The sequence below is a fragment of the Bufo bufo genome, chromosome 10 (assembly GCF_905171765.1).
Source record: "Bufo bufo chromosome 10, aBufBuf1.1, whole genome shotgun sequence".
In the NCBI taxonomy this organism is placed as follows: Eukaryota; Metazoa; Chordata; class Amphibia; order Anura; family Bufonidae; genus Bufo; species Bufo bufo.
The window spans coordinates 1,215,240-1,232,659 of record NC_053398.1 but is presented as its reverse complement, the minus strand read 5'-3'; the positions used below and the strand labels follow the sequence as shown (position 1 = coordinate 1,232,659).

Below are 17,420 nucleotides of genomic sequence, written 5' to 3'. Positions count from 1 at the left end.
CATTCTCCTTTTTGTCCTAATGCTCTGTACATAGTCCGGACCCCGCGGTGGTCGCAGTCGGGCCCTGCAGTACCCCGCCCTAATAACAAGTGAATAGAGGGACAGGGGACGAAACTCTTATTGTGCACATATTGGGTTAGGGTTTGTATGGTGTGTCCTTAAAGGGGCACTCCCATCGGAGGCACTTATCACGCTGCGTCTCAGTGCTTGCTCAAGGCTTTGGTCAGGAAGATGTCTTTATGCAAACCTTGGATGCATGCACTTAACGGATGACCCTAAGTGGCCTCTGTCCCCATGGGTGCCCCCGACCTCCACTGTACTGCTCTGCAAGTGAATGGAGGCGGCTACAGTTCCTTGCACAGATGGGTGGCCCCGAGTGCTGTTGTGCAGTTGAAATTAAAAGGGGCATGAAAGTGGGGCTGTGGCCCCATCATTCTCAATATCAGGGGGGTCTTAGAGGTCGAGCCCTCCTGGATCATAAAGAGATGACATTTCATAGCACCATCACTTTATAAGATGGGAGTACCCCTTTAAATGGAGCCGGTCACTCAGGATCAGACCTGCTGGTTCAGTTGGACAGGGAGACCAGTAAAATATCTTGTCACGTAGACACCCCCCCTCCAGAACTTCTTAGCCAATCAGAAGAACCCGGAGGTAAAGAGCTGCCTCATCCTCTTCTCTGCTCGTCAGGGATTATGGTCCTTAATAACAATAATGATGAGATCTCCAGCTGAAGCTCTGTAGGAATGGAGTCCATAAGTAGACATGAAGTACAGAGGGGAGGAGGGGATGTGGCTATGGAGCAGCAGCAGCTGGATGCAGTCTCCATTACCACGGTTTGTACTCTCTGTACTTCATGTCTCCTCATGGACTCCATTCCTGCAGAGATTCAGCTGAAAATCTTCTCATCTGTATTCAGGACCATAATCCCTGGCGAGCAGAGACAAGGATGAGGGAGATCTTTACCTCAGTGTTTTGAAATAATTATGATCCCAAATACAAATAAGATCTTCAGCTGAATCTCTGTATGAAAGCAGTTCATGAGGAGACATGAAGTACAGAAGGGAGGTGAGGGAATGAGCAGCAGCTCTTGTATGCCGTCTCCATTACCAGAGTCCGTCCTGCCCTTCCTCTCTGTACTTCATGTCTCCTCATGGACTCCATTCCTGCAGAGATTCAGCTGAAGATCATATTAAACTCTATTCGGGATCATAATCCCTGATGAGCAGAGAGACGGATGAGGCAGCTCTTCAGCTCAGTGCTGTGAATTAACTTGTCCTCCTGTGGGATTGAACAGGTTTTGTGTGTTCTGATAGGACAGCGGCCAATTAATTTCCCTGATGATCGCTCCCCAGACAAAACGAGCCATTCTAACTAATGAAAGGTATTTGGGAATATATTTACAATTCAGTGAGGTTTTAAGTATTTTCATTTTCCTAATTCCTGGAGAACCCCTTTAATGTCCTGTTGAGTCCCACAGGGTGACATCCAGGGAATGGTTCTAGTAGCATAGGCTCCTGCACTCCGTGGTCTTCTCCTCCACTATTTAGTGGAGGTCTCATGGAGTAAAATACCGTACTGTCGGGTCAGTTTTACGCCAGACGACCCCTGTACGGCCAGTTTACATTAGCAGGACGTGTCTTCCAGTTTGTTATAGCCGCGGGTGGCAGCGCGCCAAGCATCATCCGCCATTCTGGAGGTGTCTGTTATTCAGCTGCTCGGGAGCGGGGGCGCTGCTCCGCCTTATGATGAGGGCGCCAGTTTTACTCCACAAAATCGTCAACAGGATTTTCAAATAAGACCTTGAAGAGCCATAAAAACGTACAAGGCCTGTAAGTGCGTCTGCTGCCGTTAACCCTCCCAGTGCCTACATACCCTATATATATAACATGCAACATACATCTTACCGTGTCTTCACCCAGATTTCCTAGACTGCCTATAATAAATATTCCTAATCATGCAGTCAATGATAACTGTGCCCTCATTCTGACCCACAGAGCTTGCACTTAATTATTGCCTCCTCACTGTCTTCTGCTTTGTTTCAGTTTCCATAGTGGACAAGTCCAGCACTGTATTCAACAGCGCCCGAAGGCTGGAAGTTGTGCGAAACTGCATCTCATATGTATTTGAGAACAAAATACTGGAAACCGAAAAGGTAAATCATCTGTTCATGTTTTATACTTATACTGTATTATACTCCAGAGCTGCACTCACTATTCTGCTGGTGCAGTCACTGTATACATACATTACTTATCCTGTACTGATCCTGAGTTACATCCTGTATTATACTCCAGAGCTGCACTCACTATTCTGCTGGTGCAGTCACTGTGTACATACATTACTTATCCTGTACTGATCCTGAGTTACATCCTGTATTATACTCCAGAGCTGCACTCACTATTCTGCTGGTGCAGTCACTGTGTACATACATTACTTATCCTGTACTGATCCTGAGTTACATCCTGTATTATACTCCAGAGCTGCACTCACTATTCTGCTGGTGCAGTCACTGTGTACATACATTACTTATCCTGTACTGATCCTGAGTTACATCCTGTATTATACTCCAGAGCTGCACTCACTATTCTGCTGGTGCAGTCACTGTGTACATACATTACTTATCCTGTACTGATCCTGAGTTACATCCTGTATTATACTCCAGAGCTGCACTCACTATTCTGCTGGTGCAGTCACTGTGAACATACATTACTTATCCTGTACTGATCCTGAGTTACATCCTGTATTATACTCCAGAGCTGCACTCACTATTCTGCTGGTGCAGTCACTGTATACATACATCACTTATCCTGTACTGATCCTGAGTTACATCCTGTACTATACTCCAGAGCTGCACTCACTATTCTGCTGGTGCAGTCACTGTGTACATACATCACTTATCCTGTACTGATCCTGAGTTACATCCTGTATTATACTCCAGAGCTGTACTCACTATTCTGCTGGTGCAGTCACTGTGTACATACATTACTTATCCTGTACTGATCCTGAGTTACATCCTGTATTATACTCCAGAGCTGCACTCACTATTCTGCTGGTGCAGTCAGTGTGTACATACATTACTTATCCTGTACTGATCCTGAGTTACATCCTGTACTATACTCCAGAGCTGCACTCACTATTCTGCTGGTGCAGTCACTGTGTACATACATTACTTATCCTGTACTGATCCTGAGTTACATCCTGTATTATACTCCAGAGCTGCACTCACTATTCTGCTGGTGCAGTCAGTGTGTACATACATTACTTATCCTGTACTGATCCTGAGTTACATCCTGTATTATACTCCAGAGCTGCACTCACTATTCTGCTGGTGCAGTCACTGTGTACATACATTACGTATCCTGTACTGATCCTGAGTTACATCCTGTATTATACTCCAGAGCTGCACTAACTATTCTGCTGGTGCAGTCAGTGTGTACATACATTACTTATCCTGTACTGATCCTGAGTTACATCCTGTATTATACTCCAGAGCTGCACTCACTATTCTGCTGGTGCAGTCACTGTGTACATACATTACGTATCCTGTACTGATCCTGAGTTACATCCTGTATTATACTCCAGAGCTGTACTCACTATTCTGCTGGTGCAGTCACTGTGTACATACATTACTTATCCTGTACTGATCCTGAGTTACATCCTGTATTATACTCCAGAGCTGCACTCACTATTCTGCTGGTGCAGTCACTGTGTACATACATTACTTATCCTGTACTGATCCTGAGTTACATCCTGTATTATACTCCAGAGCTGCACTCACTATTCTGCTGGTGCAGTCACTGTGTACATACATTACTTATCCTGTACTGATCCTGAGTTACATCCTGTATTATACTCCAGAGCTGCACTCACTATTCTGCTGGTGCAGTCACTGTGTACATACATTACTTATCCTGTACTGATCCTGAGTTACATCCTGTATTATCCTCCAGAGCTGCACTCACTATTCTGCTGGTGCAGTCACTGTGTACATACATTACTTATCCTGTACTGATCCTGAGTTACATCCTGTATTATACTCCAGAGCTGCACTCACTATTATTTTATGGTATTGTATAGCAGCCTTTAGGTGAGCAGGGAACGCACTGCTCAATTGGTGGATCAGGTTGTAGGAAAGCTGGGTGGCGGCCGGTGCAGGGGGGACATTCCTCCGCAGCTCGTGCTGTATAATTGTAGACTGTAGGAGTGTTAAACGTTCCGGTACGTGTCCGGCTGGAACGTGTCATCTCTGTGGCCGACCGTCTCGTATCTCATGCATCAGTTTTACAATTGACTTCACAGAATCACGTCTTGTTTTTAGGAAACTGACTTGGGTGCAGGATCACTACAAATCCCAGCATACCCTGCCTGGATGAGACTAGTCAAATTCATAACTGAACTTAAAGGGCGACTCCACCCGACAACCATTCACATTTTTGTCTACGTCGGCGAAGAAACTTTTCAAATCTATAACTTTCTTTGTAGAGACCTTGGAGGAGATTTATCAGAACTGGTGTAAAGGGGAAAACGACGACTTAGTTGCCCATAGCAACCTCCTTTCATTTTTCAGAGCTTATTTGGAAAATAAGAGGTGGAATCTGATTGGTTGCTAGGGGCGACTAAGCCATTTTTCCTTTACCCCAGTTTTGATAAATCTCCCCCCTTGACTTTAATTTTGTCTTATACTCTAGTCACATCCAAACCTGCATATATTGATTTCCCTTGGAACACTTCACGTTCCAACCTGACAGCTTGTAATCAGCTCCCACAATGCTTTGTGCTTCTCACAGCCGATTCCTGGACGCAGCTCTGGATGTGATTGGAGTGAACACGATAAGGTGGTGTGCTCACAGTTGGATCAGCTTCTTGCAGTGCGTTTGTTCTCTGTTCATTACTTGCAGTAATTGGGGCCTCATCCCTTCTGTCTCTGCAGACGCTGCCGGCCGCACTCCGCGCTCTGAAGGGGAAAGCTGCGAGACAGTGTCTGGCGGAGGAGCTCGGCCACCACGTGAAGGAGAACAGAACCATCCTCAACCATCAGCAGTTCGATTACATCATCCGAATGATGAACTGCACACTACAGGTAATGGCGGCGCCGATCACCCACCCCACTGAACACAGCACCATCCCCTATGATCACCCGCCCCACTGAATGCAGCACCATCACCTCCGATCATCCGCCCCACTGAATGCAGCTCCATCACCTTCGATCACCAGCCTGACTGAAAGCAGCACCGTCACCTCCGATCACCAGCCTCACTGAAAGCAGCACCGTCACCTCCGATCACCCGCCTCACTGAAAGCAGCACCGTCACCTCCGATCACCCGCCCCACTGAATGCAGCTCCATCACCTTCGATCACCCGCCCCACTGAGCGCAGCTCCATCACCTTCAATCACCCGCCCCACTGAACGCAGCTCCATCACCTCCGATCACCCGCCCCACTGAATGCAGCAACATCATCTCCGATCACCCGCCCCACTGAACGCTGCACCGTCACCTCCGATCACCCGCCCCACTGAACGCTGCACCGTCACCTCCGATCACCCGCCCCACTGAACGCAGCTCCATCACCTCCGATCACCCGCCCCACTGAACGCAGCTCCATCACCTCCGATCACCCGCCCCACTGAACGCAGCTCCATCACCTCCGATCACCCGCCCCACTGAACGCAGCTCCATCACCTCCGATCACCCGCCCCACTGAACGCAGCACCGTCACCTCCGATCACCCGCCCCACTGAAACCAGCACCGTCACCTCCGATCACCCGCCCCACTGAATGCAGCACTTCTCTCAACAGTTCTCCCGTCGTAAGTCCTTCTTTCAAACCCCACTAAATTCTACAACTTTGTGTTAGTTTCTTATTTTTTTGTTTTGCTGCTTGTTGTGTCAGTAAGAGGAAACATTCTAGTTAACTTTGTAGGGTGAAGGAGCATAAACAAAATCTGTATCGCACACCTGAGGATTTGTTACAGTGTATCAGCTGTGTGCCGGACACACTGTAACGAGACCAGGAGCTGTGTGCCCGACACACTGTAACGAGTCCAGGAGCTGTGTGCCGGACACACTGTAACGAGACCCGGAGCTGTGTGCCGGACACACTGTAACGAGACCCGGAGCTGTGTGCCGGACACACTGTAACGAGTCCAGGAGCTGTGTGCCGGACACACTGTAACGAGTCCAGGAGCTGTGTGCCGGACACACTGTAACGAGACCCGGAGCTGTGTGCCGGACACACTGTAACGAGACCAGGAGCTGTGTGCCCGACACACTGTAACGAGTCCAGGAGCTGTGTGCCGGACACACTGTAACGAGACCAGGAGCTGTGTGCCGGACACACTGTAACGAGACCAGGAGCTGTGTGCCGGACACACTGTAACGAGACCAGGAGCTGTGTGCCGGACACACTGTAACGAGACCCGGAGCTGTGTGCCGGACACACTGTAACGAGTCCAGGAGCTGTGTGCCGGACACACTGTAACGAGACCAGGAGCTGTGTGCCGGACACACTGTAACGAGACCCGGAGCTGTGTGCCGGACACACTGTAACGAGACCAGGAGCTGTGTGCCCGACACACTGTAACGAGTCCAGGAGCTGTGTGCCGGACACACTGTAACGAGACCCGGAGCTGTGTGCCGGACACACTGTAACGAGACCCGGAGCTGTGTGCCGGACACACTGTAACGAGACCCGGAGCTGTGTGCCGGACACACTGTAACGAGACCAGGAGCTGTGTGCCCGACACACTGTAACGAGTCCAGGAGCTGTGTGCCGGACACACTGTAACGAGACCCGGAGCTGTGTGCCGGACACACTGTAACGAGACCCGGAGCTGTGTGCCGGACACACTGTAACGAGACCAGGAGCTGTGTGCCGGACACACTGTAACGAGACCCGGAGCTGTGTGCCGGACACACTGTAACGAGACCCGGAGCTGTGTGCCGGACACACTGTAACGAGACCCGGAGCTGTGTGCCGGACACACTGTAACGAGACCCGGAGCTGTGTGCCGGACACACTGTAACGAGACCCGGAGCTGTGTGCCGGACACACTGTAACGAGACCCGGAGCTGTGTGCCGGACACACTGTAACGAGACCCGGAGCTGTGTGCCGGACACACTGTAACGAGTCCAGGAGCTGTGTGCCGGACACACTGTAACGAGTCCAGGAGCTGTGTGCCGGACACACTGTAACGAGTCCAGGAGCTGTGTGCCGGACACACTGTAACGAGTCCAGGAGCTGTGTGCCGGACACACTGTAACGAGACCCGGAGCTGTGTGCCGGACACACTGTAACGAGTCCAGGAGCTGTGTGCCGGACACACTGTAACGAGTCCAGGAGCTGTGTGCCGGACACACTGTAACGAGTCCAGGAGCTGTGTGCCGGACACACTGTAACGAGACCAGGAGCTGTGTGCCGGACACACTGTAACGAGACCCGGAGCTGTGTGCCGGACACACTGTAACGAGACCAGGAGCTGTGTGCCGGACACACTGTAACGAGACCAGGAGCTGTGTGCCGGACACACTGTAACGAGTCCAGGAGCTGTGTGCCGGACACACTGTAACGAGTCCAGGAGCTGTGTGCCGGACACACTGTAACGAGACCAGGAGCTGTGTGCCGGACACACTGTAACGAGTCCAGGAGCTGTGTGCCGGACACACTGTAACGAGTCCAGGAGCTGTGTGCCGGACACACTGTAACGATCCAGGAGCTGTGTGCCGGACACACTGTAACGAGACCCGGAGCTGTGTGCCGGACACACTGTAACGAGACCAGGAGCTGTGTGCCGGACACACTGTAACGAGACCAGGAGCTGTGTGCCGGACACACTGTAACGAGACCAGGAGCTGTGTGCCGGACACACTGTAACGAGACCAGGAGCTGTGTGCCGGACACACTGTAACGAGTCCAGGAGCTGTGTGCCGGACACACTGTAACGAGTCCAGGAGCTGTGTGCCGGACACACTGTAACGAGACCCGGAGCTGTGTGCCGGACACACTGTAACGATCCAGGAGCTGTGTGCCGGACACACTGTAACGAGACCCGGAGCTGTGTGCCGGACACACTGTAACGAGACCAGGAGCTGTGTGCCGGACACACTGTAACGAGACCCGGAGCTGTGTGTGAGCAGCAGTAGTAAGGACTGGTTTTCAAATGTTTTTAGTGCTAACAGCTAGCAGAGATCTTGAGACTTGCAGAGACACAGAAAGGCTGACAACCTCTGTGGGACCTGTCTCCTCACTGTTGTCAGTGCTGCTCTGTGGTTTTCTTGGGAAGACGTCCTTAGTGCGGTCATCACCCCCCCCCCCCGTTTGATCAGCCCCTTAATTACCCCTTGATTTATGACTATTTATTGACCCCCGTCCAGGATTGGGGGGACTTTTCATTCCGTGCATTTTTATTCAGTGCTGGGAACGTTACTGGTGATATTAACCATCTGGGATGTGTTTACTGGGAGATGCGACATCTCTGCTGCAGCGTCCCGGAGATAAGCGGCGATCTGATCAGTGGTAGAATCCCCCCAGGAGGGCAGATAATCCCCTCATAAAATGAACTGCAGATTAAGATGATGATTTCCTCATCAGTTTACATCTATCTCATGCCTTGTGCTCCAGTCACAACCAGAGCTGCGTTTAGAGTCCTGCTTGGTGCAGTGCATTAAGCAGGTGATGGATGTGACCTAACTAGCAATTCCCCAGATTAGGGTGTATTCTATGAGGCCGTTGCTGATTTGTGCACTTGTGTGTAAGTGGGGGCGTCCTGCGCAGAGTCCGCTCTCCCCGTGGGGTTCTGATCCGGGAGGCATCATTTATAGGGGGGCTACAGATCCGAGGCTTCTAGTAGGGGCTGCCCCTCCCAGAGGAGACCACGGTGGTCACAAGGATCACAGGTGAAGTATCGGATCCGCTGCTGGTACTCTGTCCCGGGGAATGGCCCCCAATAGTACGCAGAGGAGCCACATTAAAGGGCCGGGCTCCAGTCTTAAATAAAAGTTCATTGATGTTCTGTCATTTATAATTTTCCTCTTAATTATTTGCAGTTTCAGTCAGGGAATGTGAACTGGCCTTGAGCCTATGAACCATCCTTACACAGGTGAGGGGTTTGTAACAATGTGTCAGTGTGTAGAGTGCTGGACAGGGGAGAGATTGTGGTGCACAGACGTTCTGATACATTGTAACAAACCCACCTACTTGTGAGCAGGCCTAGGCCATCAGCACTGTCCTCCTCACAACGGTCTGTTGACAATGTATCGGAGTCTGTCTCTTGCACTGATACATTGTAACAAACTGGAAGGAGGTTTGTGCAGCTGATGTGTTGCGCTCACAGAGGATTGGTTAGACTGGATACAATAGTAGCAAACCCTCAGCAGTGAGAAGAATTCTCCCTCTAAAGATTTTGGATGTGAATAAGTATTTTACCGTTCACTAACAACAAGCAGAGATCCTGGAAATGGGAGGAATTGAAGTCCGACATCTGATGGCCATGAATGTGTGTGAGCGGAGGACACAGGGGACCCCGACCCCCAGCATGCGAGCATAGAGCCGACCATCACCCATGGTCCTGTACTACCACCCCCATCTGATCGGCATCGCCCAGTCCTCCACTATAGAATGTGATGACCCCGCGCCCCCAGCATAGAGCCGACCATCACCCATGGTCCTGTACTACCACCCCCATCTGATCTGCATCGCCCAGTCCTCCACTATAGAATGTGATGACCCCGACCCCCAGCATAGAGCCGACCATCACCCATGCTCCTGTACTACCACCCCCATCTGATCGGCATCGCCCAGTCCTCCACTATAGAATGTGATGACCCCGCGCCCCCAGCATAGAGCCGACCATCACCCATGGTCCTGTACTACCACCCCCATCTGATCTGCATCGCCCAGTCCTCCACTATAGAATGTGATGACCCCGCGCCCCCAGCATAGAGCCGACCATCACCCATGCTCCTGTACTACCACCCCCATCTGATTGGCATCGCCCAGTCCTCCACTATAGAATGTGATGACCCCGCGCCCCCAGCATAGAGCCGACCATCACCCATGCTCCTGTACTACCACCCCCATCTGATCGGCATCGCCCAGTCCTCCACTATAGAATGTGATGACCCCGCGCCCCCAGCATAGAGCCGACCATCACCCATGGTCCTGTACTACCACCCCCATCTGATCTGCATCACCCATGGTCCTGTACTACCACCCCCATCTGATCTGCATCGCCCAGTCCTCCACTATAGAATGTGATGACCCCGACCCCCAGCATAGAGCCGACCATCACCCATGGTCCTGTACTACCACCCCCATCTGATCGGCATCGCCCAGTCCTCCACTATAGAATGTGATGACCCCGCGCCCCCAGCATAGAGCCGACCATCACCCATGGTCCTGTACTACCACCCCCATCTGATCTGCATCGCCCAGTCCTCCACTATAGAATGTGATGACCCCGCGCCCCCAGCATAGAGCCGACCATCACCCATGCTCCTGTACTACCACCCCCATCTGATTGGCATCGCCCAGTCCTCCACTATAGAATGTGATGACCCCGCGCCCCCAGCATAGAGCCGACCATCACCCATGCTCCTGTACTACCACCCCCATCTGATCGGCATCGCCCAGTCCTCCACTATAGAATGTGATGACCCCGCGTCCCCAGCATAGAGCCGACCATCACCCATGGTCCTGTACTACCACCCCCATCTGATCGGCATCGCCCAGTCCTCCACTATAGAATGTGATGACCCCGACCCCCAGCATAGAGCCGACCATCACCCATGCTCCTGTACTACCACCCCCATCTGATCGGCATCGCCCAGTCCTCCACTATAGAATGTGATGACCCCGCGCCCCCAGCATAGAGCCGACCATCACCCATGGTCCTGTACTACCACCCCCATCTGATCGGCATCGCCCAGTCCTCCACTATAGAATGTGATGACCCTGCGCCCCCAGCATAGAGCCGACCATCACCCATGCTCCTGTACTACCACCCCCATCTGATCGGCATCGCCCAGTCCTCCACTATAGAATGTGATGACCCCGCCCCCCCAGCATAGAGCCGACCATCACCCATGGTCCTGTACTACCACCCCCATCTGATCGGCATCGCCCAGTCCTCCACTATAGAATGTGATGACCCCGACCCCCAGCATAGAGCCGACCATCACCCATGGTCCTGTACTACCACCCCCATCTGATCGGCATCGCCCAGTCCTCCACTATAGAATGTGATGACCCCGCGCCCCCAGCATAGAGCCGACCATCACCCATGGTCCTGTACTACCACCCCCATCTGATCGGCATCGCCCAGTCCTCCACTATAGAATGTGATGACCCCGACCCCCAGCATAGAGCCGACCATCACCCATGCTCCTGTACTACCACCCCCATCTGATCTGCATCGCCCAGTCCTCCACTATAGAATGTGATGACCCCGCGCCCCCAGCATAAAGCCGACCATCACCCATGCTCCTGTACTACCACCCCCATCTGATCGGCATCGCCCAGTCCTCCACTATAGAATGTGATGACCCCGCGCCCCCAGCATAGAGCCGACCATCACCCATGCTCCTGTACTACCACCCCCATCTGATCTGCATCGCCCAGTCCTCCACTATAGAATGTGATGACCCCGACCCCCAGCATAGAGCCGACCATCACCCATGGTCCTGTACTACCACCCCCATCTGATCGTCATCGCCCAGTCCTCCACTATAGAATGTGATGACCCCGACCCCCAGCATAGAGCCGACCATCACCCATGGTCCTGTACTACCACCCCCATCTGATCTGCATCGCCCAGTCCTCCACTATAGAATGTGATGACCCCGCGCCCCCAGCATAGAGCCGACCATCACCCATGGTCCTGTACTACCACCCCCATCTGATCGGCATCGCCCAGTCCTCCACTATAGAATGTGATGACCCCGCGCCCCCAGCATAGAGCCGACCATCACCCATGCTCCTGTACTACCACCCCCATCTGATCGGCATCGCCCAGTCCTCCACTATAGAATGTGATGACCCCGACCCCCAGCATAGAGCCGACCATCACCCATGCTCCTGTACTACCACCCCCATCTGATCGGCATCGCCCAGTCCTCCACTATAGAATGTGATGACCCCGCGCCCCCAGCATAGAGCCGACCATCACCCATGGTCCTGTACTACCACCCCCATCTGATCTGCATCACCCATGGTCCTGTACTACCACCCCCATCTGATCTGCATCGCCCAGTCCTCCACTATAGAATGTGATGACCCCGACCCCCAGCATAGAGCCGACCATCACCCATGGTCCTGTACTACCACCCCCATCTGATCGTCATCGCCCAGTCCTCCACTATAGAATGTGATGACCCCGCGCCCCCAGCATAGAGCCGACCATCACCCATGGTCCTGTACTACCACCCCCATCTGATCGGCATCGCCCAGTCCTCCACTATAGAATGTGATGACCCCGCGCCCCCAGCATAGAGCCGACCATCACCCATGCTCCTGTACTACCACCCCCATCTGATTGGCATCGCCCAGTCCTCCACTATAGAATGTGATGACCCCGCGCCCCCAGCATAGAGCCGACCATCACCCATGCTCCTGTACTACCACCCCCATCTGATCGGCATCGCCCAGTCCTCCACTATAGAATGTGATGACTCCGCGCCCCCAGCATAGAGCCGACCATCACCCATGGTCCTGTACTACCACCCCCATCTGATCGGCATCGCCCAGTCCTCCACTATAGAATGTGATGACCCCGACCCCCAGCATAGAGCCGACCATCACCCATGCTCCTGTACTACCACCCCCATCTGATCGGCATCGCCCAGTCCTCCACTATAGAATGTGATGACCCCGCGCCCCCAGCATAGAGCCGACCATCACCCATGGTCCTGTACTACCACCCCCATCTGATCGGCATCGCCCAGTCCTCCACTATAGAATGTGATGACCCTGCGCCCCCAGCATAGAGCCGACCATCACCCATGCTCCTGTACTACCACCCCCATCTGATCGGCATCGCCCAGTCCTCCACTATAGAATGTGATGACCCCGCGCCCCCAGCATAGAGCCGACCATCACCCATGCTCCTGTACTACCACCCCCATCTGATCGGCATCGCCCACTCCTCCACTATAGAATGTGATGACCCCGCGCCCCCAGCATAGAGCCGACCATCACCCATGCTCCTGTACTACCACCCCCATCTGATCGGCATCGCCCAGTCCTCCACTATAGAATGTGATGACCCCGCGCCCCCAGCATAGAGCCGACCATCACCCATGCTCCTGTACTACCACCCCCATCTGATCGGCATCGCCCAGTCCTCCACTATAGAATGTGATGACCCCGACCCCCAGCATAGAGCCGACCATCACCCATGGTCCTGTACTACCACCCCCATCTGATCGGCATCGCCCAGTCCTCCACTATAGAATGTGATGACCCCGGGCCCCCAGCATAGAGCCGACCATCACCCATGGTCCTGTACTACCACCCCCATCTGATCGGCATCGCCCAGTCCTCCACTATAGAATGTGATGACCCCGCGCCCCCAGCATAGAGCCGACCATCACCCATGCTCCTGTACTACCACCCCCATCTGATCTGCATCGCCCAGTCCTCCACTATAGAATGTGATGACCCCGCGCCCCCAGCATAGAGCCGACCATCACCCATGCTCCTGTACTACCACCCCCATCTGATCGGCATCGCCCAGTCCTCCACTATAGAATGTGATGACCCCGCGCCCCCAGCATAGAGCCGACCATCACCCATGCTCCTGTACTACCACCCCCATCTGATTGGCATCGCCCAGTCCTCCACTATAGAATGTGATGACCCCGCGCCCCCAGCATAGAGCCGACCATCACCCATGCTCCTGTACTACCACCCCCATCTGATCGGCATCGCCCAGTCCTCCACTATAGAATGTGATGACCCCGCGCCCCCAGCATAGAGCCGACCATCACCCATGGTCCTGTACTACCACCCCCATCTGATCGGCATCGCCCAGTCCTCCACTATAGAATGTGATGACCCCGACCCCCAGCATAGAGCCGACCATCACCCATGCTCCTGTACTACCAGCCCCATCTGATCGGCATCGCCCAGTCCTCCACTATAGAATGTGATGACCCCGCGCCCCCAGCATAGAGCCGACCATCACCCATGGTCCTGTACTACCACCCCCATCTGATCGGCATCGCCCAGTCCTCCACTATAGAATGTGATGACCCTGCGCCCCCAGCATAGAGCCGACCATCACCCATGCTCCTGTACTACCACCCCCATCTGATCGGCATCGCCCAGTCCTCCACTATAGAATGTGATGACCCCGCGCCCCCAGCATAGAGCCGACCATCACCCATGCTCCTGTACTACCACCCCCATCTGATCGGCATCGCCCAGTCCTCCACTATAGAATGTGATGACCCCGCGCCCCCAGCATAGAGCCGACCATCACCCATGCTCCTGTACTACCACCCCCATCTGATCGGCATCGCCCAGTCCTCCACTATAGAATGTGATGACCCCGACCCCCAGCATAGAGCCGACCATCACCCATGGTCCTGTACTACCACCCCCATCTGATCGGCATCGCCCAGTCCTCCACTATAGAATGTGATGACCCCGCGCCCCCAGCATAGAGCCGACCATCACCCATGGTCCTGTACTACCACCCCCATCTGATCGGCATCGCCCAGTCCTCCACTATAGAATGTGATGACCCCGCGCCCCCAGCATAGAGCCGACCATCACCCATGCTCCTGTACTACCACCCCCATCTGATCTGCATCGCCCAGTCCTCCACTATAGAATGTGATGACCCCGCGCCCCCAGCATAGAGCCGACCACCACCCATGCTCCTGTACTACCACCCCCATCTGATCGGCATCGCCCAGTCCTCCACTATAGAATGTGATGACCCCGCGCCCCCAGCATAGAGCCGACCATCACCCATGGTCCTGTACTACCACCCCCATCTGATCTGCATCGCCCAGTCCTCCACTATAGAATGTGATGACCCCGACCCCCAGCATAGAGCCGACCATCACCCATGCTCCTGTACTACCACCCCCATCTGATCGGCATCGCCCAGTCCTCCACTATAGAATGTGATGACCCCGCGCCCCCAGCATAGAGCCGACCATCACCCATGGTCCTGTACTACCACCCCCATCTGATCGGCATCGCCCAGTCCTCCACTATAGAATGTGATGACCCCGCCCCCCCAGCATAGAGCCGACCATCACCCATGCTCCTGTACTACCACCCCCATCTGATCGGCATCGCCCAGTCCTCCACTATAGAATGTGATGACCCCGACCCCCAGCATAGAGCCGACCATCACCCATGCTCCTGTACTACCACCCCCATCTGATCGGCATCGCCCAGTCCTCCACTATAGAATGTGATGACCCCGCGCCCCCAGCATAGAGCCGACCATCACCCATGGTCCTGTACTACCACCCCCATCTGATCTGCATCGCCCAGTCCTCCACTATAGAATGTGATGACCCCGCGCCCCCAGCATAGAGCCGACCATCACCCATGCTCCTGTACTACCACCCCCATCTGATCGGCATCGCCCAGTCCTCCACTATAGAATGTGATGACCCCGCGCCCCCAGCATAGAGCCGACCATCACCCATGCTCCTGTACTACCACCCCCATCTGATCGGCATCGCCCAGTCCTCCACTATAGAATGTGATGACCCCGACCCCCAGCATAGAGCCGACCATCACCCATGCTCCTGTACTACCACCCCCATCTGATCGGCATCGCCCAGTCCTCCACTATAGAATGTGATGACCCCGCGCCCCCAGCATAGAGCCGACCATCACCCATGCTCCTGTACTACCACCCCCATCTGATCGGCATCGCCCAGTCCTCCACTATAGAATGTGATGACCCCGACCCCCAGCATAGAGCCGACCATCACCCATGGTCCTGTACTACCACCCCCATCTGATCGGCATCGCCCAGTCCTCCACTATAGAATGTGATGACCCCGCGCCCCCAGCATAGAGCCGACCATCACCCATGCTCCTGTACTACCACCCCCATCTGATCTGCATCGCCCAGTCCTCCACTATAGAATGTGATGACCCCGCGCCCCCAGCATAGAGCCGACCACCACCCATGCTCCTGTACTACCACCCCCATCTGATCTGCATCGCCCAGTCCTCCACTATAGAATGTGATGACCCCGCGCCCCCAGCATAGAGCCGACCATCACCCATGGTCCTGTACTACCACCCCCATCTGATCGGCATCGCCCAGTCCTCCACTATAGAATGTGATGACCCCGCGCCCCCAGCATAGAGCCGACCATCACCCATGGTCCTGTACTACCACCCCCATCTGATCGGCATCGCCCAGTCCTCCACTATAGAATGTGATGACCCCGACCCCCAGCATGCGAGCATAGAGCCGACCATCACCCATGGTCCTGTACTACCACCCCCATCTGATCTGCATCGCCCAGTCCTCCACTATAGAATGTGATGACCCCGCGCCCCCAGCATAGAGCCGACCATCACCCATGGTCCTGTACTACCACCCCCATCTGATCGGCATCGCCCAGTCCTCCACTATAGAATGTGATGACCCCGCGCCCCCAGCATAGAGCCGACCATCACCCATGCTCCTGTACTACCACCCCCATCTGATCTGCATCGCCCAGTCCTCCACTATAGAATGTGATGACCCCGCGCCCCCAGCATAGAGCCGACCATCACCCATGCTCCTGTACTACCACCCCCATCTGATCGGCATCGCCCAGTCCTCCACTATAGAATGTGATGACCCCGACCCCCAGCATAGAGCCGACCATCACCCATGGTCCTGTACTACCACCCCCATCTGATCTGCATCGCCCAGTCCTCCACTATAGAATGTGATGACCCCACGCCCCCAGCATAGAGCCGACCATCACCCATGCTCCTGTACTACCACCCCCATCTGATCTGCATCGCCCAGTCCTCCACTATAGAATGTGATGACCCCGCGCCCCCAGCATAGAGCCGACCATCACCCATGCTCCTGTACTACCACCCCCATCTGATCGGCATCGCCCAGTCCTCCACTATAGAATGTAATGACCCCGCGCCCCCAGCATAGAGCCGACCATCACCCATGGTCCTGTACTACCACCCCCATCTGATCTGCATCGCCCAGTCCTCCACTATAGAATGTGATGACCCCGCGCCCCCAGCATAGAGCCGACCATCACCCATGGTCCTGTACTACCACCCCCATCTGATCTGCATCGCCCAGTCCTCCACTATAGAATGTGATGACCCCGCGCCCCCAGCATAGAGCCGACCATCACCCATGCTCCTGTACTACCACCCCCATCTGATCGGCATCGCCCAGTCCTCCACTATAGAATGTGATGACCCC

The 17,420-nt window shown here is 54.2% G+C and overlaps 1 protein-coding gene across 6 annotated transcripts in view; it reads left to right on the top strand.

Annotated features, from left to right (window-relative positions):
- SBF2 (SET binding factor 2) overlaps nucleotides 1-17,420 on the top strand; it is a 293,682-nt gene that overhangs the window by 164,283 nt on the left and 111,979 nt on the right. For all 6 annotated transcript variants that reach the window (XM_040410355.1, XM_040410354.1, XM_040410353.1 and 3 more), the window contains 2 exons: nucleotides 2,046-2,155; nucleotides 4,931-5,080. In XM_040410355.1, coding sequence (XP_040266289.1) covers nucleotides 2,046-2,155; nucleotides 4,931-5,080 — 260 coding nt within the window. The remainder of the gene's footprint in view (nucleotides 1-2,045; nucleotides 2,156-4,930; nucleotides 5,081-17,420) is intronic.